The sequence below is a fragment of the Solea solea genome, chromosome 12 (genome assembly GCF_958295425.1).
Source record: "Solea solea chromosome 12, fSolSol10.1, whole genome shotgun sequence".
In the NCBI taxonomy this organism is placed as follows: domain Eukaryota; kingdom Metazoa; phylum Chordata; class Actinopteri; order Pleuronectiformes; family Soleidae; genus Solea; species Solea solea.
The window spans coordinates 10,212,025-10,232,249 of NC_081145.1; the positions used below are offsets into that span (position 1 = coordinate 10,212,025).

General features: G+C 41.4%; 2 protein-coding genes across 5 annotated transcripts in view; both read left to right on the forward strand.

The window, feature by feature from the left end:
* btbd11b (BTB (POZ) domain containing 11b) overlaps positions 1–10,553 on the forward strand; it is a 67,124-nt gene extending 56,571 nt beyond the window's left edge. Inside the window, exons 6-17 of one of the 3 annotated variants that reach the window (XM_058646475.1) lie at positions 820–909; positions 2,752–2,853; positions 4,205–4,298; positions 4,582–4,717; positions 5,846–6,066; positions 6,165–6,343; positions 7,873–7,978; positions 8,245–8,347; positions 8,694–8,775; positions 8,866–8,934; positions 9,036–9,149; positions 9,238–10,551. In XM_058646475.1, coding sequence (XP_058502458.1) covers positions 820–909; positions 2,752–2,853; positions 4,205–4,298; positions 4,582–4,717; positions 5,846–6,066; positions 6,165–6,343; positions 7,873–7,978; positions 8,245–8,347; positions 8,694–8,775; positions 8,866–8,934; positions 9,036–9,149; positions 9,238–9,447 — 1,506 coding nt within the window. In that variant the 3' untranslated portion in view covers positions 9,448–10,551. Of the gene's footprint in view, positions 1–819; positions 910–2,751; positions 2,854–4,204; positions 4,299–4,581; positions 4,718–5,845; positions 6,067–6,164; positions 6,344–7,872; positions 7,979–8,244; positions 8,348–8,693; positions 8,776–8,865; positions 8,935–9,035; positions 9,150–9,237 lie in introns of all 3 variants that reach the window. The other 2 variants (XM_058646473.1, XM_058646474.1) reach the window with 2 other exon arrangements.
* Positions 10,554–12,001: 1,448 nt separating this feature from the next.
* On the forward strand, positions 12,002–17,717 carry mlc1 (modulator of VRAC current 1). 2 transcript variants are annotated; one of them, XM_058645553.1, is made up of 12 exons: positions 12,002–12,560; positions 12,892–13,150; positions 14,121–14,210; positions 14,383–14,436; positions 14,559–14,660; positions 14,783–14,884; positions 15,161–15,232; positions 15,310–15,426; positions 15,553–15,609; positions 16,253–16,375; positions 16,486–16,647; positions 16,889–17,717. In XM_058645553.1, the coding sequence occupies exons 2-12, from the start codon at positions 12,893–12,895 to the stop codon at positions 16,961–16,963; spliced, it is 1,212 nt and encodes a 403-aa protein (XP_058501536.1). In that variant the 5' UTR covers positions 12,002–12,560; position 12,892; the 3' UTR covers positions 16,964–17,717. The 2 variants fall into 2 exon arrangements, with proteins under 2 accessions (XP_058501536.1, XP_058501535.1); XM_058645552.1 differs by having other exon boundaries at positions 12,003–12,560; positions 16,886–17,717.
* Positions 17,718–20,225: the final 2,508 nt, after the last annotated feature.

The window sequence follows — 20,225 nt, forward strand, 5'->3', positions numbered from 1 at the left end:
TTGGTAATGTGGCTCCTCCACTTGTGAGGCTTGTAGGCAACAATACGAGTCATAACAATACAGTCAGATGTGTTGTTTCTCCTGCAGCTTTGCTGCTAAAAATGTCTGCATTTTATCCTGACTACCACCTCCTTCCTGTACAGTAAATCATCAGGGGAAACACTGCAAGAATAACTGAACTGAGTTTCCAAGTGAAAGTCAGCATTTAGTTTCAGGCGAATGGCAGCAGCAGCACAGTATGTTTATGTCAGACAGGCTCAACTAACGCCGAGAGAAATGGCCGAGAGAAAATATTTAATTTCATGGTTATACTTTAAAACTTTAAGTTAATAGCAGAGTCTTGCTCGCAAGACACTCAAGGAGGGGAACTGTCATTGAGACAAGTCTCTAGCCGAACAAAATTTTAGCCTCACCTTGGACAAAGGCATGCTCAAAAGAATGTGGCAAAATCTGAACGAGAGAAAAAAGGCTCTAAGAAAAGAACAGACCTCCACCAAGGCTGATCAGTTTCCCAAAGGGTCAAAATGGATCAAGTTCTTGCAAGATTAAAAACAAGGTCATTGTTGTTTTTAAATCCTGTATCCCTGTCCAGAACATCAACATCTATCCTCGCCCATAACCTCCATCCTCGGAAAATTTCATCAAAACCTGTCCTTATATTTTTGAGTCATGCTGCTCCCACACACACAAACAAACTAGCCAACATAACCTCCTTGAGGCAGCCACATTTCATGGTTTACATAAACAATGGAGTGAATCTTGAACTTTGACAATAATCTTTTTTTTTTTTCCCATCACTCCCTATGTCTCTCTGTGTAGGGGATGACACCACTGATGTACGCCTGTGTCCGTGGAGACGAGGCCATGGTGCAGATGTTGCTGGATGCAGGGGCTGACATTAACAGCGAGGTCAGTGGCGATGGAGTTGTTTTTACTGCTATTCTGGTACCGACACTGGGGAGATCAAAGTCTAATAAAGAATGGACGGTTTATTGCTTTTACCAGAGAGGAGAGAAATATCTTGTTTGCATGAGAAAATTGATCTACCCCGTGACTGACACCTGCAGCCCTACTGTCCTGTTTGTGCAGCTTATATCAAGGTTGAATATGAAAGATATTGTCAGAGCTGGTCAGCTTTTGCATTCTTCAGTATGCACAGTTTCCTATATGAAGAGTCTCAAAAAGAGTTAAAATGATTTATCTGTGTGTGTGTGTGTGTGTGTGTGTGTGTGTGTGTGTTATAGGGCTGCACAATATAAAGAAAACGTACCATCATCACAATATCAGCATGCAACGGCTGCTGGAACTGCAGGAAATGTAGATTAGTCCTTTTGGTCGATTTTTTTGGCAAGATCTTATTTATTTAATTTTATGTCCCATATATTGATCACAGCTGCTTGGGTGGGCCGAGAGATGAGAATCAAATTGGTCAGACAATTGTAATGAGAGACGTTGCAGTTGGATTTCAATGATTTATATTTACATTGATTTAAACTGTCGAGGCATTCCACTGATCCATGTAGTCAGGGATGTTTTTGTTCAATTTTGTTTGTCCAGAAGATATTTTTGTGTGGGGGCCCATTATGTAAAATGTTCTTCTTTTTTTTTCTTTTTTGTAAATCCATGTTGATAAAATAAAAACAATGCATTTAGGTTAACATGGAAGATAAAGCAGAGAGACATTTACCTTGTATCATTAAGTTTTTGGTCATATCTTCATCCCAGTATTCAACAATGTTGTCACAGATGGTTTGCTTTCCTAATATTGTGCAGCCGGTAAGTGAGAGTATCTATGTTTCTATGCCTTGTGTTGTTGAATTGGAGAAAACCATAAATGTTGACCCTCATTTCTGCTGTTTGTTCTCTCCCATGTGTCACGCGGCTAAATGTGTAAGACCTGAGGATCATGAGGTGCTGAGAAAAGTGATATTGATCACATGACCTGAAGCAAACAGGCTGCAGAGACTGTTGCTCAGTGAAAGCTTCATGATCCCAGTCTTCATTAGTAACTTCTGCAACATGTCCCATCAGGTGCTGAGTTTGCACTCCACTGTATTCATGAGCCCAGGCCAAAGCACAAACTTGACTGAAATGTAGATTAATTTCAGAGTCATTTTGAGAGTTAGAGATGCACTTTCTTTGCCGATGTGTGCAAACGTGTTTTTTTTTTTTTGTGCATTCAAGCTGCAAAGCTTTTCATCAAATGAAACTATAAATTCTATGCTGCGTCAGTGTTACTGGATAATTTTAACTACAGGTTCCTCTTCTGTGCCACAAACTCCCTTTATCCCCAGAGCAGCCTTGGGAAAAACATCTGCCTTTGTGTTCTGTTCGTGTGACTGTGCTCCATGTATGTCATGCATTCATTCATTTGGGTCATAGTCATTCATTTCAGCTTGACCAGAGAGAGAAAGAGAGCGAGAGAGAGCGATGGGTCAGGTCAGAGTCCTGTCAGACAAACTCTCTGTGAAGGGTGAAGAGATCAGAGTGAATCCATTAGGATGAGTAGAGTGATCAATCCACCGTGTTCATTAGAAGGTGAACACAGTGACAGGATGTTCTCTGCAGCCCCAGGGTTCCAAGTTAATTTCTCTAGTTTCTCCTGTGGAGGTTCGTGTCCTCCCTTTTATCCTCCCTGTCACTGCTTATCTTGTGCTCCTTGGGCCTTGCAGTAGTTTTAACGGCTTCAAATTGTCTCTCCCTCACCTTTCTCCCTCCTACCCACCTACCCACCCATGTCCCCCTCCCCAGGTGCCAAACTCAGTGCACAAGCACACCTCAGTCTTTCCCGAAACGCGGCAGGCGACGCCGCTCACATTCGCTGTGTTACACGGACATGTGCCTGTGGTGCAGGTAGTGACGTCCTTCCTCATCTGTGATTCTGTCATCGTGACCTGTCCTTGTGTCTCAGCTCATGGTTGGTCATCATTGTCATTTTTGTCATCCAAGCTTCTTGGTGGTGATGATGATAATGTTTCTCCACTGCGAGTTTTCTCCTGTCTGTCTGTCTGTCTGTCTCTTTTTTTTTTTATTTTCATGTTTCAGAATAAATTGAGATGTTGTTTGTGTGATGAAACATTTGAATATGTTCGTCTTTCCGCCTGAGCAGTCGTGTCAAATACATTGTCTTCTTCACAATTAGCATTTTTCATCAAATGGATCGGGCTGCATTTAGCGAGTGGAAACACAGCAGCCTAATTATCGAACTCATTAAACTAATTCACTTTGCCCTCCTGATCTGATCTGTCCATTGGATTTTTGAATCGTTAAAGTCTAATGGAAAATGTTTAAGCCGAGTGTGACCACAGTTTGATATCCAGGGACATCAGAAGGAATGAAGATGAAGAAATGAATACAATTGTAAAATGTTTTGCTAACACAGTAAATATGAAATCATTTCACACTCAATTTCACCGGATATTAAATTTTAAATGTGCATAATTTTTTCATTAGCTTTGAGACGAAGGAGCTTGTTGGGAATATTTTCTCATTTCCAGAAAATATATTCCCTCAATGGAACTGAAAGCGTCATTTAACACACTCTCGTCATTTGTATGATATTTGACTTTAAATGTCATTGCGTGTATTTAAAGAAATTACAGTTACATTGATAATGACTGATCGATCAACTCATCAAGTGAGACCCCTGCAAACACGTTGCAGTCTGACTAAAAACACAAAGAAGTGTGCACAAAAAGTAAATTTTACTGCTCAGTATAACCAATCGTTGAGCAGTCTACTGTACATGCATATTGTCCCCGTGCTGCTGCTGTATGCACACACAGTCTCCCTCAGTCAGGACTGATAGTTTTGTTTGACAGCATACAAATAATGTTACATTGTTTCAGCTCATGAAGGCCAAACAGAATAATAACTTAATAACACAAATGCTGCATACCGCTTGTTATTAAATCTATAAAGACAGTCGTAGTATTTAAATATACAAGGAAACAAGAAAGCAAATATGTGCATTTCCCCCCAAAATGAACTTAACTTATTAGAGTAAACATAATTAAAGTTGAATGATTATCATATATGTTTTGTCAAAACTACACGTTTGTAATGTGCATACAAACCAGTCCTTAGACAATAGAAACTCAAATTGAATCACCTAAATTCAAATCTGATGCATTGGCCAACTGACTCTCTCTCTCTGTCGCTGTCTCCCATCATGCCCCTCTGTGTCCCCTCCCGACTTCTGCAGCTGCTGCTGGATGCCAAAGCCAACGTGGAGGGATCCCTGCAGGACGGGATGGAGAACTACACAGAGACGCCACTGCAGCTGGCTGCTGCTGCAGGTACAGAGACACACACGGTGTGACTTGCCCCATTACTCTGCCTCCAGTCCAACTGATAACAGCTGATAATCACACCTGACTGTCAGCAGGATCATTGGCTGAGTTACGACTCTGGAGCTGTATTTATCCTGGGGGCTGGAAAGTTAAGACAAATAGAGGCGCGCATGAAAATCAAATGATCCAGCGTTGCTTCCCCCTCCACTCATCTTTCTCTTTGAACCTTATTGTGAATGTGTGTATGTGTGTTTGTGTATAAGTTTTGCCCATCGTTCTTCATGCACAGGAAACTTTGAGCTGGTGAGTTTGCTGCTGGAGCGGGGAGCTGATCCCATGGTGGGCACTATGTACCGTAACGGTATCTCCACGGCACCACAGGGAGACATGAACTCCTACAGTCTGGCAGCAGCTCACGGACACAGGTAAGTAACACACACACACACACGTGTTCAATTGTGAATACACACACGTGAATACACAAACATCTGCCTGCTCAGGCTGGTGTCGAGTCTGGTGTCTTGCATAGGTATTCTCTGCACGATAAGCTTTTAAATATATGCTTGGTTTTTAATTTTATTCTTATTGATTTGACATACTGTACTTCCTTTTAAGGATTTACTATTTTTTTTGAATTGTTATGTACTGTTACATTCAGCTGCTTTTATTCAGTATTTAGATGTTAAATGTTGTTGCACTTGCATTTGCATGTGTTGTGTCCTGTCTTGTATTTGCTGCAATCGATTTTCTAAAAGTGTGATGATGACGTCGCGTATTCAGGATGAAATCTTGCAAAAGAATACTCAACGGAAGCATATTCGCTGAAGTTGACACCTCGGTGGCTGAACAGTCTTGTGTCATTAGACTTTTAATGCTCTAATCTCCGTCTATGAAAATAAAGATGTAATGAAGCGGGAGTGTGATCTCCCTTTTGTGCAAGTGCTGTGAGACGCATTTGCCAACGAGTTATACATGACCCGTCCAACTCAGTAATTAATCTGTCATCCAAAATTCACAAAATGCCACAAATAGAAAGAAATATAGGCTGACAAGGGCCATTATATTTAAAACACTGTTTTCACACACTGATGTGATCGTCTGACTTCTCATCATTCATATTTCACAACACATTTATTTGTTACTTCGACATATTTTAATTCGCCTACGATCATTTTTTTCTCGCCGTGTGATATGCATATGGGATTTGTTTATTAGCTATGCTTGATAATTGAGCTGTAATTTATGCAGGACTTAATATGAAAGCTAGTCGTTTCAAATTTTCCATGGTTTATCACAGTAATGACTTTAACTCAATCGCTGTCATCTCACTTTAACAAAAAAAACAATTACCAATATCATTGCATTTGTTTTGGAGAATATTGCCACTCATGATATTTGACAGTGGCTGCACAACAACAAACTCATTAAAACATCACCAGAGTGGCCATGCATACTCTCTGCAAGCCAGCTGTGTACACACACAACCACAGAATCAAACATTCTGTACAAACCACTCAAACGAAACTCCTGTTTTTGTGCTTTTGTTTTTCTAGAAATGTGTTCCGTAAGCTCCTGTCCCACACAGAGACAGGGAAAGCAGATGTCTTGTCCCTGGAGGAGATTCTGGCTGAAGGTTCAGAACTGGAAGGTAGAAGTCCATCTCAGATCGACCTGATCCGAGCGGGGAAGGCGAAACTTAAAGCCTTGAAAGAAGCCATGTATCACAGCTCGGAGCACGGACATGTGGACATCACCATAGATATAAGAAGCCTCGGTTAGTTTTTTTGTCAACTTCAAAACTAGTCAAAACTAGTCCTTTTGTTTTTATGGTACATGTTTGTGTGTGTGTTTACCTCTGTAACTATCTTCCAGGGGTCCCGTGGACTTTGCACACCTGGCTGGAGTCTCTGCGGACATGTTTCCAACAGCACCGCCGACCTCTGATCCAAGGTCTTCTGAAAGAGTTCAGCTGCATCGAGGAGGAGGAGTACACCGAGGAGCTCATCACACACGGCCTGCCTCTCCTGTTCCAGATCCTCCGAGCCAGCAAGGTACCGCACTCTGCCTCACCTGTTGAATCACTTTGAGTTTTATGACATGCTCCTGGGATCATTGTTAGAAGACTAGGACTTTTTCCAAAGCTACATTTTGATCGAGAGATAATGTCTTCATCGTTTGCTCTCAAAATGTCTCCTGTGTTCTGATCCATGGCATTTTCCCCCTCCTTCCTTATCATTAGGCAGTCAGGTCACCGGCTTCCTGCAGACTGACAGAACCCCCATAGGCGCACTCAGTATCAATTACCAAAAATGATAATGATTTATGAAATGCCCACCACTCCTCTCTGCTATGGCTCATTAGGTCAGGGCTTTATCTCATTACTTACACTCATGATCCCCTCGGTTGACGATATTACATCCAAAACAGCTCACCATTGTCCCATCTGGCGTCTCTGTTTGTTCTGTCTTCTTTATTGTGGTTTAGCACGGCTCTGCGTGCATGATGAGTTTGCTGTCATTGCTAAAATAAGAAAGAAACACTGCAGCAAAACACACAGAGAGTCACGTAGTATGCCTCATACTACATACCTCGCTCTCATATACACATCTATCTATTGCTCTATCTCTATCTACCTAATATCATTATAGGTGTAATTTTTGAATTGGGGGAATCATTAATATTTCACATGAGTTACCTGAAAATTGATTTGATCTTGCCACGCCGGGGAGCCTGTATGCATTTTTTATATATATGCAGGACCTCGTGTTTTATAATGTCCTTTTTTAATGAAGATTCTTGTTTTCACAAGTTAATCTTCACCGAAAATGTTCAAATGTGCCTGCAATTTTTACACTTACAATTAGTTCTATGTTGCACGCACACTAACTAGTGATAGTGAATTTGACCTCTGCTATTAAACCCATCCTTTTTACACACCGGTAGTGAATACATTGCATGTTCACTATTCACTGTTTAGCACACTCATATGTTATGCCTCTCATGTTCCAGATCCTCAGAGCCAGCAAGATTTGCAAGGCATTGAAAATCATATATATATATATATACATATGTGTGTGTGTGTGTGTGTGTATATATATATATATATATATATATATATATATATATATATATATGTGTGTGTGTGTGTATATATATATATATATATGTATATATATATATATATATATATATATGCATGTGTGTGTATATATATATACTATATATCTACTCTACGTTACATAGTTACATTCATTCTCCATTACAGTAGTCTTTGTGGAACAGGGGTGCCAGAAATAAGCCTGATATTCATCTGATCCAATTTCAAAGGTGTGAATGAACCTTGGCTATGTGGCTTATGGGAACATCTGCTTGAATCTATATGTCAGTGCTTAGTCCGATCAAAGCCTGCAGAAGATTAACCTCTCTCACTGCAATGCTGAGAGATGTTTGTGAAGAGTGGTGAAGTAGTGTGACGGTATGTGCTATTCTTGTGTGAAGCCCTGGAAGATATGTGCGCATGCAGACCAGCAGAGATGAGCAGTGCTGATGTTTTACTTGACTCTTTCTTGCGTTTTGTCAGAATGAGGTGATCAGCCAGCAGCTGTCTACAATCTTCACCCAGTGTTATGGCCCTTACCCCATCCCCAAACTGGTAGAGATCAAGAGGAAGCAGTCGTCACGCCTTGGTGAGATCATCATTTATCATTTTTTTGTTACTAAAGAATCTATTCCATGTACAAGTGTAAATAAAATTCAGGCATAAAAGCCTTTGATGTAGTTTTTGTATTTAAAGTGCACTTAATGCCATCTAGTGTTCAGAGAGTTGAACAGAAATAGTAAGAAAGTACCAGAATGGGTAATAAGGCTTTGTAGTTCTTTGTATTGTTTTATTTGTGTTGTGATTATATTTAAAAGAAAACATCAAGCTTTTCTGGCCACATGTTTTTTTCAGATCCTCACTTCTTGAACAACAAAGAGATGTCAGACGTGACATTTTTGGTGGAGGGGAAGCCTTTCTATGCCCACAAGGTGCTGCTCTTCACGGCCTCCAGCAGGTACTTGTCCACACAGACTGTCGTATATTGTGACATATGAACGCTCCCAAGAAGAAAGAATATTGTGAATATTGTGCATGAAGTCTTTTTTTTGCTGCCTCTTAAAACAGGATGCCTATTAGACCCTTGTGTCGTGTTACACTGACAATAAACAGTCAGTGCTGTCGTAAAATGAAATGAGGAAACGTTATCATTGTTTCATACAGGATGTGCTGTGCTTCATGGTGCATACAGAAAACTGCCACACACTTAATTAGCTGTGATATAACATGATTATAATACCTAAGACTGAATTACAGACTTGATTTCATGTCTCTTTTTCTTTCTTTTGTTTCATTCGTTCAAGGTTTAAATCTCTTCTAGCAAACAGACCTTGTGGTGAAAACACATGCATCGAAATCAGCAATGTTAAATATCACATTTTCCAGGTAAAAATAATCACATTGCATGAGACCTTTTATATATACTTCCTCCTTAAAATTATGTAGCATATATAAAGTGTGTTTTTCTCCTTTAAGCTGGTGATGCAGTATCTCTACTGTGGAGGAGCAGATGCTCTGCACATCAGGAACACTGACATTATGGAGGTTGGGCTTTTTGTGGATGTTGACCCAGTTCTTGCCCACTTTTTATCTAATATAAATAGTCCATGCCATGTTAATATGAATGACTTGTGCTTTTGCCGCAGCTTCTGTCTGCCTCCAAGTTCTTCCAGTTGGAGGCATTGCAGAGACACTGTGAAATTATCTGCTCCAAGAACATCAACACAGAAACCTGTGTGGAGCTCTACAACCACACTAAGGTGTGAATACGTTTGAAATCTCCAGTAAAGCAGAGGAAAGAAGTGTTTCCAGTGTGCCAAAATGTCCTTTTGCTCCTTTTCCTTACAGTTTCTCGATGCTCCAGACCTGGCCTCCTACATAGAAGGCTTCTTCCTGAAGAACATGGTGATGCTGATCGAGTTGGAGCCATTCAAGCTGCTGCTGTACGACGCACCTCCAGACAGTCCCGGCGCTGACATCCTACAGGACCTGGAGAAAACTCTGGCCACCCGCATCCACTCTATCCACCTGTCCTCCTCCAAAGGATCCATTGTCTGATCTCCCGATCCTCACAGAAACAGAGAATATTATTAAACAGAGCAACACCAGAGACGTGACACTTTATTGAAAAGCATCTCATTGACGGCTCAATTCGAGTGAAAGACAAAAAAACAGGACTCGTGAAGTATCCAGTTATTAAATTCTGTCTCGGTCGCTAATATGCTTCTTGTTTTCTTAGCACAGATGGTTCCAAGTCTGTGTGTCTGCTGCCTTGTCGGTGTCTGTCTCCTACAAACTAACATTACGACGTCACAATATGCCAGTAAACATCTGTATTGTGATGCCCCCCCCCCGAGTTTCACAGCCAAGAAAACTCAGATCAGGAGAGTCCAACACCTGCAGTCAGAACATGCAGCTCTGTGTGTGATAATGTGATGCGCCATCAGTGTATCGCTTCCTGGCTGTGAGGAAGAACTGCTGCGTCATGTTGTCAATATTTGCTTCAACACCTGGACCTAAACGGAGTAATTATTTGTATATTTGTCACTTAGCATTTTATTACATAAATACATACATACATACATACGTGTAAAACAACTGACAAGTACCTGTAATGTGACAGAGAAATGGAAACTTTCATCAGCTGACTCTCGGCATCTTTGGGACATGAGGACCTTTCCTTCCTCAGCGACCGTGTAAATATTGTTCATAAATAACAGAGCTATTGATAATGTAAGTTAATGTATAAATCCACAGATGTTTTCTCGTGCGTGTGTGTTGCTGGATATCGCTGTAAAAACAAAGAGCTCATGTTTTAAATATCTTGTGTTGTTTAATGTTGCATGTCAGAAGGATGGCTGTGTTCGGGTTTTGTTTTACTTTTCGTTTAAACTGTTACAATGATGACACTGAGGAGCTGGTTTCATGTGTGAGTGAGAATATATTTTTTTTGTCATCAGCATGGGTCAATATAAATGTGTAGCAGATGGTGTTGTCATTTTTGCGTGAGAGATTCCAGGCCTGTTTAGTCCTGAACTGGGAACATGACGTTGTCAGTTGTTCTCCGGGGGTTTGTGAAACAACATGACTTCTATGTATGACTTGATATATCTTTCCTGGATAAAGATTAATATAAAGAATACTGTCTCAAAAACATCCACAAGGAGACATCTGTTATTTGTGTTAGATGTGAAATGATTATGTTTCATATCCTAATTCATTATTTCATTATTCTGGGAGGTTTAATGTTATTTTTTTGTACTACCCCTATTTATGAAGGCCCAAACCTGACAAATTTAGCAAACATTTGCTATTCTTAGTGTGCTGTACTCATTATGATGAAATGCCTGTTATTTTAGGTCATGGTTCAGATACCTGGAGGAAAACCACAAATACTGCAGCAGACCTTGATAAACACCTGCCTGAGGAGCACATCTGGTGTCCTGACAGAGCAGGATGGGAGGAGCCAGTTGCAGAGCAGATCCTGAGGATGGAGTGGGGCTGAATTGAACACACCCTAAGGAAACTAGCATTCAGTATCACCCACCAGGCTCTGACCTGGAACTAGTAAGTGGGGACAGTCCAAAAACAGCTTTAGAGTGGACTCTGGAAGAGTGTCATTGATGCCCTAAACACTAAATGAGGCGAAAGTGTAAAGGAGATGTTAGATGGCTAGAGACTGTTTCAACATGTTAAACTAAGGGGAAAACATACTTACTTTACAGCAGAGGGTGATTGGAGAATCATAGTATTGTTCTTTTCAGGCCTAAGACAAACATGTGAACTCCGTGAGTGCTTCTAATGCACATATCCATTGTGTATTGGTTTTAAGTAACTGTCAAGAGAGTCATTATTCCATGATAGCATGTTTATTTTTAAAAAAAATTTGCCTCAGGCTTTGTGTCAACCGGCTGTTGAAACATGGTACTTTTTATGTGGCATAAATGTCAGGGTTTGTTTGGCTAAATTACTTTTTTTAAGATATTTATGAAAGGGTTAACTTCCTGCCAAGACATTTGTGTGTGTGTACAAAACACTGTTGCAATGGATTTTCCCTTTTTGAGTGTGTGCTGTGTGTGTGTGAGAGAGAGAGAGAGAGAGAGAGAGAGAAATTAGAATTAGAAGGGACAGGGTGACAGCAGTTGTTAAGGAGTTGCCATGGTTACCGCTGCCCAGGAACAATGTTGAGCAGGGAATGCTCCACTCTATAAAAGACTGAATGGAATCCTGAGGCGCACATACAGTACATGTGTACATGCGTACACTCTGACACAGTGAACACACTCACACTCACAACATGGCGTCATCCAACAGGATCCACCCCTGAATGAGCAGTTAGGACACTCAGGTTTGAGGCAGAAATGATCCATCATCAGAGTAATTGTGTTGGACAAGAGACCATGTGATGTAGCCGTGGAAATGTGTCTGTTGCTTCTTCTCTAAAGCACTGCAGGGCATCTTAATTTACTGGCCTGTGATCAGCAAAGTGGAGCGCTAAGTAACCACAGGGGAAGTCATGAGTGGGAGCTCTGCAGGGAGACACATTCAGTGATATAAAGACAAAGCCAACTGCTTGACATGTCACATGATGGGATTTGTGTGTTTTTTCTTTTTCTTTGAGGCTGCTTCTGTTTCTCTTTGCGATGAGGTGGAATTTCTGAAGCACACAACTTTGTGTGTTGTCGTGCGGGCAGCTCTGAACGTCCATTGTTCAGTTTTGTGAGTAGGTTCGATGTGCATGTGTGTGTTCTGTGCACAAATGGGAGGGCAAAAGGGGTGTTTGCCCCGGGAATTCTGCCCCCAGTGCGAGCCCCTTTCGTCCTCCCCTTGTTGTCATGCACAGACACTCTCTCTTTGGCACAAAGTGGGCTGGCAGCACAAGAGCCATGTGTTGTCACTCCGTGCTTTGAAGGATTCAAAAAAAAACTTTACAGAACAGTTTCTAAGAAACGTTGTGTAAAAGGAGAGAGAGAGAGCAAGAGAGAGAGAGAAGAAAACAGGAGGAGAGAGTGGTTAACGTGAGAGTAAATGAGAGAAAGAGAGATGGGGAGCACAAGGAGCTGCGTACAAAAATAAACTTTTCTTTTTCACGTCTTGGATTGATCACAGTTTCTGAAGGATACCTTTCTTTGATAGTATTCTGGGAGATTCCACAAGAGACTCGACGGCAGGTGAGTGCTTATGTGAAAACAAGCAGTGAAAGAGGGACAGAGCAGACAGAAAGGAAGGGTTGTGTTTGTCGTACTGCATGTATGTGGCCTCATTGTCGTACATTTTGATGTACTTGTAGTTTCCTTGTTCCTGAATTACAGTGTTGTAGATTTTCATTTTCATTCTGAAGTATATCATGTTAGCCCTCGTCTTGATGATTCTATAGCCATGAGGTAAAGAAGTTAAAAGGCAGAGAGGGCTTTGTCAGAAAGCCCCCTAAACAAACAAAAAGGGGTACTTTTTTGTTTCCTTTCCTTACTTATCTGAAATGATCTACCCTTTTTTTTCAAGGATGCAGTGTGAGGAGCTGTCAGCCAGAGACGAGTTCACCTACAGCCACATGCCCACTCTGGAGAGAGGTGGTGGGACGCTGGGACGACGGAGTGACAGGGGAACAGAGAGAAGGCCAGACAGGGGGGAGCGGGACAGGAATGAACGGGATAGCTACACAGTGGACGTGCGGGCCAGTGACCTGCAGCTGTCCCAGCCGGAGTCTCTGAGGCATCCCTGCTTCAGCTACAGGGCCTGGCTCTACAGTGTCCTCATAGGGGTGAGAGAGGGAGAATTACACAGGAGGGACATGACAGGATTCACCTTTTAAGTCTGCAGCACACACAAATTTCAAGGGTTGGGGTAACAGTTTTCCAATATGAGGGTACCTCAATCTTTTTAATTTAAGTGAGATGGCAACATGAAATCGTGTTTTGTCCCTCCACATGCAAGAAGAAACACAGGAACTATGTTTGAACTAAAAGATGTTATTCTTTTTATTATTCTGGAAATGTAATGATGGCCCAAAATATTGAGTGTAGAAACAGTGCAGAAAGTGAATGCTATGTCTGTATATGAGTTAATGTGGGACCTTGACATTGTCATGAGAACTGTCTTGTGTTCTCACCACATTTGCTCAGGTTCCCACAAAGAAAGCACCCACTGCTACGGGTCATGGGCAAACAGAATTGACACAGACCTGAGAACCTGCAAGCACAAGCTTCTGCAATAGAACAAAAATAATGTAAAAAATAAAATAATTAGAAAATCTATTTATTCTGAGCTAATTGGGACCAAAACATTTGCTGTCAGGGAATCCTGATCAACGCTGATGTGCAGGCATCAAATAAGAGTTAAAGTCAAATCCGTTACGTGAAAATGGTGTAAATGTAATCTTAAAGCTGCAGTGCACTGCTTTTTGACGTTATCATTCTGCCTTTGTGAACCGAAACCATGCGTCGTTATTTATACACTCTGTTCTTCTGTTCATCTGAAAACAGACTCTGTCAAGCAATACTATCAGACCTGACTCAGGGAGCGTTTAAGTGTATACACCAGCAGTGCAGGGGCAGGCGGGGCAAAGTCATGCTGATAGTCTTAATCATCAGAGTGAAGTTACGCACTGCAGTTTTAAGGTGTCCTAAATGTGTGTGTGTGTGTGCATGCGTCAGTATTCTTTTTCAACCGTACCTGTTGAATGCATATATGAGTTTGTGTATTTGCATGTGCATGCACACCTGTGTCCTCAGGGCAGTCTGCTCATTACATCTGGTTTCTCTCTGTACCTGGGAAATGTGTTTCCTGTTGCCATGGACTACCTACGCTGTGCTGCCGGCTCTGTAAGTGACCATCCTACAAGAATAAGTGGAGTGGCTATTTCATGCTGATATTTCCTTCACTAATAGCTTAATGGGTTTAGAAGCAAAGTTTAGACTCGACTCTCATGTCTAAATGCCACGACCACATTATTTTCAGAGATTCATGCAGCTGCCCATTTCTTTTTCTTCACAGGGCCTCCCAGCAGCCATAGCTAGTTTTGCCATTGCCAAGAACAGACATGTTGCGGTGAGTACACATTAAACACAGCAAAGGCCAAAAGAGGTAATTGTGATTTAATGGATTTTTAAGTGAATTTGGCCGATCCTCACAATGCTCTGATGCAGGTAACATGATTTGTTTTTTTCTAGGTGTCAGATTTCCAAGTGGTCTTTGTGTCAACATTTGCTGTAACAACCACCTGTCTGGTTTGGTTTGGCTGTAAATTGGTCTTGAACCCGTCTGCTGTCAATGTAAATACTACCAGCTACCAGTCATTTGGTTCTATATTAGATTATTGTTCTTCAAAATGTGTTTCCTCAGTTTTAATTTCTTCAATAGTTTGTCTTCGTGATCCGTCTCTGTCTCTTCTTAGATCAACTTTAACCTCATCTTGATGCTTTTGCTAGAGGTGCTGATGGCCAGCACTGTCATCCTGTCTGCTCGCTCTGCAGAGGACTGCTGCTGCCACAGGAAGGTGTGTGTGAGTGTGTGAGTGTGTGTGGTTGTTCAAGACTTAGATTGGTTAGATTATGGTTAGGGCTATGCCATAACTGTTTATGGTTAGGGACAGTGCTTTATTTAGGCTGTCTAAATTATGGAAGATGCTGTGTCCTAAGAAGAATAGCTGCCCAAACTTGTGTGGGATTGTGCATTTTGACAGTGATTGATCGCTGATGCCTCCATTCTTTCTCTCCCTTTAGCTTTCGCTCTTGCATTTTAACTCCTCTCAATCTTTCTATCCGTCTTGTAGTCGGCGACATACGACAGACCAGTGGTCATAACACCTGCAGTGTTCCCCACTCGACTCCTTAAAGCATATTCTGTGAGTAGCTTTCTGTTTTAATGATCACCGTATCCTTCCGCTATGTATTTCTATCAATCAACAGAGTGTCTCTACAGGTGATCGAAGTGATTGTGGGAATCTCTGCTGTATTTGGAGGCATCATTGCCCTCAACATGGATGCTTTGTTACCAGGTCCTTACTTGTCTGTCACATTTTTCTGGATCCTTGTGGCTGTAAGTTCTTCCTGCTAAAACTCGTTTTCTATAATGACAGAGATTGTTAATCAGATTGATAAATAAAATGTCATCCATCATAGGCCTTATCGGGTAGCTTTGTGTCTGATCTTTAATCTTTTGCAGTGTTTTCCTAGTGCCATTGCAAGCCACGTGGTATCAGAATACCCCAACAAATGTCTGGTGAGTATACAAGACAATATTCCACAGTCCATTATAAAACAATATAGCTGAATTCTCTCTGGCACAGCTCCAAAGTGGTTCTCTTCGTACTTTACATTTGCTGTAGGCATCACTTACCCAGCACTTTTAGTTACGGAGTACCTCAAGGTTCTGCACTGGGTCCTATTCTGTTTGCCTCACTGATACTGACAGTCTGCTGTCAAGTCTACGTATCGGTGGTGTCATGTAACTGCTTAAATGTCAGATCATTTCTACAACATTTTGCTGACAACACATATTTTTCTGCTTAAAAATAGTCCCAATGGTCGTCTATGGCTCACTCACTGACCTTTGACGAACTTGTTCAATGTTTTTTCCAGTTAAAAAGCATGGAAAATCTCTCTCTAACACCATAGCAGAACAGACAGAGCCACAGTATCTACTGTGACTTCCTCTTTTACCAGCCTCTGCATATGTTTATCTCTGTATTGTTCTGAGCCAAAATGCTGCTTTGAGGCTTTTGGTTGGGTTTTTAAAATAGATTCCCCAGTTGAATGAACAGTGTATTTCCTTTTTCTGTTTTTTCTTATGGGTCTATAAAGGTACGCACTCTTTTTACTGCTCCCACTTTTTTATCAGTTCCTGTTTTTCCTCTGTTTCTCAGGTGGAGGTGCTGATTGCCATCAGCAGTGTGACATCTCCCCTCCTCTTCTCAGCCTCTGGCTTCCTCTCTTGCAGTGTGATCAGCTTCATCGAAAATTTTCTGCATGATGTGCCCACAGCCAAGGTGAGCGTTAATGAAGTCAGTGTGGTGTAGCATGCACTGAGCAGGTTTTTATTTGTCATTCTGGAGAGCTATCAATCTGATTTCATCTGTGTGTGTGTGTGTGTTTCCAGCAATCTTATGACATCCTCCTGCTCATTCTGATGGTGCTGCTGCTGGTCCAGGCGATTCTCACTTCAGCCACTGTGGTGCACTGTGCCTCCTACAAGAGTCAGCTCCGCATGGGGGCTCCAGAGTGCGAAGACAGCATGCACACACTGACCCATTACTATGAGGTGAGAGGAAAGCAGGAATTTTCATCATCATGCTTCCATCACACAGACTCCTGTTCCTCGTTTTACACTCGCCAGTTATAGCTCATGTAAATTGCGTCTTAAAAATCAACAAGCTTGTCATATATGCAAAGTGATTGTGCCACTCATTCGTCACACGTCATTTATCTCAGTATTTTCTTTCTACCTCCCCCCTTTCCACATTTTTTCTCCCCCTTTTTTTCCTGTTTTGCTCCCTCAGCAGCAAGCATCCAATGGAGCACATGATTTTGACAAAGACAGAGCTTGGAAAGCAGTTGTGGTCCAAATGGCCCAGTGAACAGTGCTGTGGTACATGGAGACGTTTTGATGAGACGGGCAACACAAGCAGGACTAAAACACATGCGCTATATGCTGTAAACGCAAGAGTACAATCCCTACACGGAGAATATTAGAAAAAGGAAAAGCAAGGAAAGCTGGACAGTTGTCAAAAGTAGAAAGAAATGTCAGAGGGAGGTAAGGAGTGGTATTGTTAGGCCTGGTACTGGAATCATTTCCTGTTGTTTGATAAGCACAAGTATTTTTATGTTGACACCATATGGCACAATAAACAATCACATGTTTTTTATACTCTTAAATGTTTTGAGCACTTAGGGCCAAAACAGGTTTAAATCTCATGTTGTATGAGTTGACTTTGCTGTAAATACACAAGCGTGTTCTGTCATCAGAATTCACAAGGTTATACTATAGAATACAACATGATTGTGTGTGTATATACAGTGCAGTACATCCGATAGTATATGTTTACAAGGGGAATACTGCTTATACTATAATGGAACCTGCCACTGGTTCAATGTATTACCTTGCGATGGGTAGAACAAACTCTTTGCCCATGTTAAAATGTTAAAATAGAAGTGTTTGATTCTCTGCAGTGAGTTCTCTTAGTACTTGCATTAGAGGACAGCACTATGGACGCAGCAAAAACTTTACACTATGAGAGAACTGATCATGCAGAACAATAGCATTAACTCCTGTAAAAATCTACATTGAAATAGTGTCTTGTTTAGAAAAATAAAAATGTTTGGCGTAAAGTGTGTGAGTGTGAGTAAACCATAGACTCTCCAGGTGATGGTTTCTGTGCAAGTTTACTACACAGGCATGTTTTTTTTTTTTATTTTGTTAAGATTTAAGTGGTGTCCGCATGATTGATGTGCTATGTGAGTCATATTCTTTCCTCTATTCCTTTATTCATTTAAATGCAGTGTTTATTCTTATTAACAAGCATTCATTCAAAATCCTAATTTGTATGCTGTTTTCTGAGTCTGGCCATTCCTAGCCCAATGAGCCCTTTGAACATGAGCCATATTGACAGGTCACAGTAGGAAAATTACAGGTGTAAATTTGCGATTTCTAAATGACTGACTTCCACTTAGCTTCCATGCATGCTGCCTCACTTTCACACTGTCCTGCCTTACACAAACTGAACAGAGGCATCATAAATGAGATGAATATCACCTGTGCTTTTCACACAAAGAGTTAGTCAGCAGAGACGCCTGCAGCAGCTGTGTGGAGGGGAGCATACAGTGGTGTGACAGGTAAATGAACATTTTTGCGCACTGCTCTCATTCTCTGGTCAGATTTTTGTTTTTTATTAGTTCAGTCAGCATTCTGGAATGATTAATCTGTCATGGTCCCTCATTTCATACCTGGTTATACCTGTATTTTTGTTTGTTTGTTTGTGTGTGTGTGTGTGTGTGTGTGGATGCACAAAGGCAGCTTGGGACTGATAACATGCACCTGCTTCTCATCATCCACTCACCTGCTGTATAAGTGCCTGAGCTCTTCAGCTGCTCAGTGTCAGAGTGTCCTGTTCCACCTTCTCTGTAGTCTTGGCTGCTCACTTACTCTAAGTCCCTGGTTTTGTGGGGGGTACTTTAACCCCAGCACTTCTCAAACTTCACAGGTTTCAGATCGCTGAGTTTGCAGCTCAGGTTGTACGTTAGTTTAGGATTGAACTCATGTGACAAGAGCTTGAATCTAAAAGGAATTTGTTTATCTTTGAAAGTGAAATGTGCAACTATTTTAAAGGTACAGTGTGCACACTTTAGCACATGTACACTCTCACCTCACTGTTCCACTTCAAGTGAGTTGGAGAAACTATATAGCATCAGAAATAGATTAAGTTTGTCCATTGTGGCCCAGAATGGCAGCCTCTATAGAGTTGACCTGGCTCCTGATTCTATTGGGGGTAATGTTAAACAATTCAGGGGATTATACACTTATAAACAAAAAAAATATATAATTATGTTATCTTCAATTGTTGTTGAATTTTATCTAAAGCCTGGATAATCCTCATCTGGCCCTTCCGACAACCGTGGGTGCTTCCGATCGATTTCAGGTTGATTTGAACAGATTATCTGGCCAAATGATCCTGTAGTACGAAGGGGTTACCAGACATGATTTTAACATCATCAGACGCATCAGAGGATTCATGTTTGATGTTCAGATTGAACAGTGATTGGGGCTTAAGCAGAACCCCACAATAACCAATGAGAGCGAGTTGACCTGGAAACGGATGTTGCATACTTTTCTTTAGAACCATAACTTGTACAAGCCAAGTTGATTCTGTCTTCTCAGCCATTTTTTTTGCATTTCTCAGCACGAAACATCGCACAGACACGACAGTCCGCCTCCGTGTCTGTTTATATTCTTTAGTCACGTTAAATCACGTGAGTTTCTGTGGGATCCCAAATCCCTGGAATCTCCTCCCTGAAATTGTTTGATTAAACGCCAAGTGTGTGGTCCTGTGTCTTGACTGGATCATCTCGCCTGCGCTTTCTCATGATATTAAAACATTGAAAACCGGTTACAAAGTTTCTTGTGACTGTGGTCTCAATTTTACACGCTGGACCTTTAAATATGAAATAATTATGGCATCCATATACAGTAGTCACTGGATTTACACATTACCAACTATGTCATCAAAGAAATTGTAAATGATCAACTTCATAATGAGAGAAATGACGGCAGAGTTGAATGAATAATACTTGGTTGTGTAACTAAATATACTGTAATAAACAGGTTAATGACTGGGTGGGTTATATAGGAACAGACCTGCAGCATTTTCCCCTTTTGCACCATTACCAAGGCACATTTAAGACAAGGGCATCACTGAGGGAGAGGGAGAGAGGGAGAGCTTTCTTTCCCTGCTGTGCTGCTCTGTAACCGGCAGAAACCGGCTTGAGGAGAAAGTGACTTGTGGCTCAGAGCAGCTGACGAGCATCGGGAGCGCGCTCAGGCTCAGCTATGATACACTGCAGCTTCTCAAGCTGATGTGAAACTGCAGTGACGTAGCCTGTATGTTTTCAGTTTATCGACATGTTTAGTGACCTTCCACAAAAACACTGTCTTTGTTTTTACTGGAGGATTTGGCATTCCTTTCTCCTTCATATTCTGTCGTCCCTCACTTTTTTTAAATCTGGAAAGCACTGTGCGTGTGCTTGGAAAGTGATATATAAATAAAATACACATAGTCTTTACCCATGTGCAGCCTCTAGAAACTTGAGTTCAGCTGGACCTACAGGATGCTGCTGCTTCTGTTG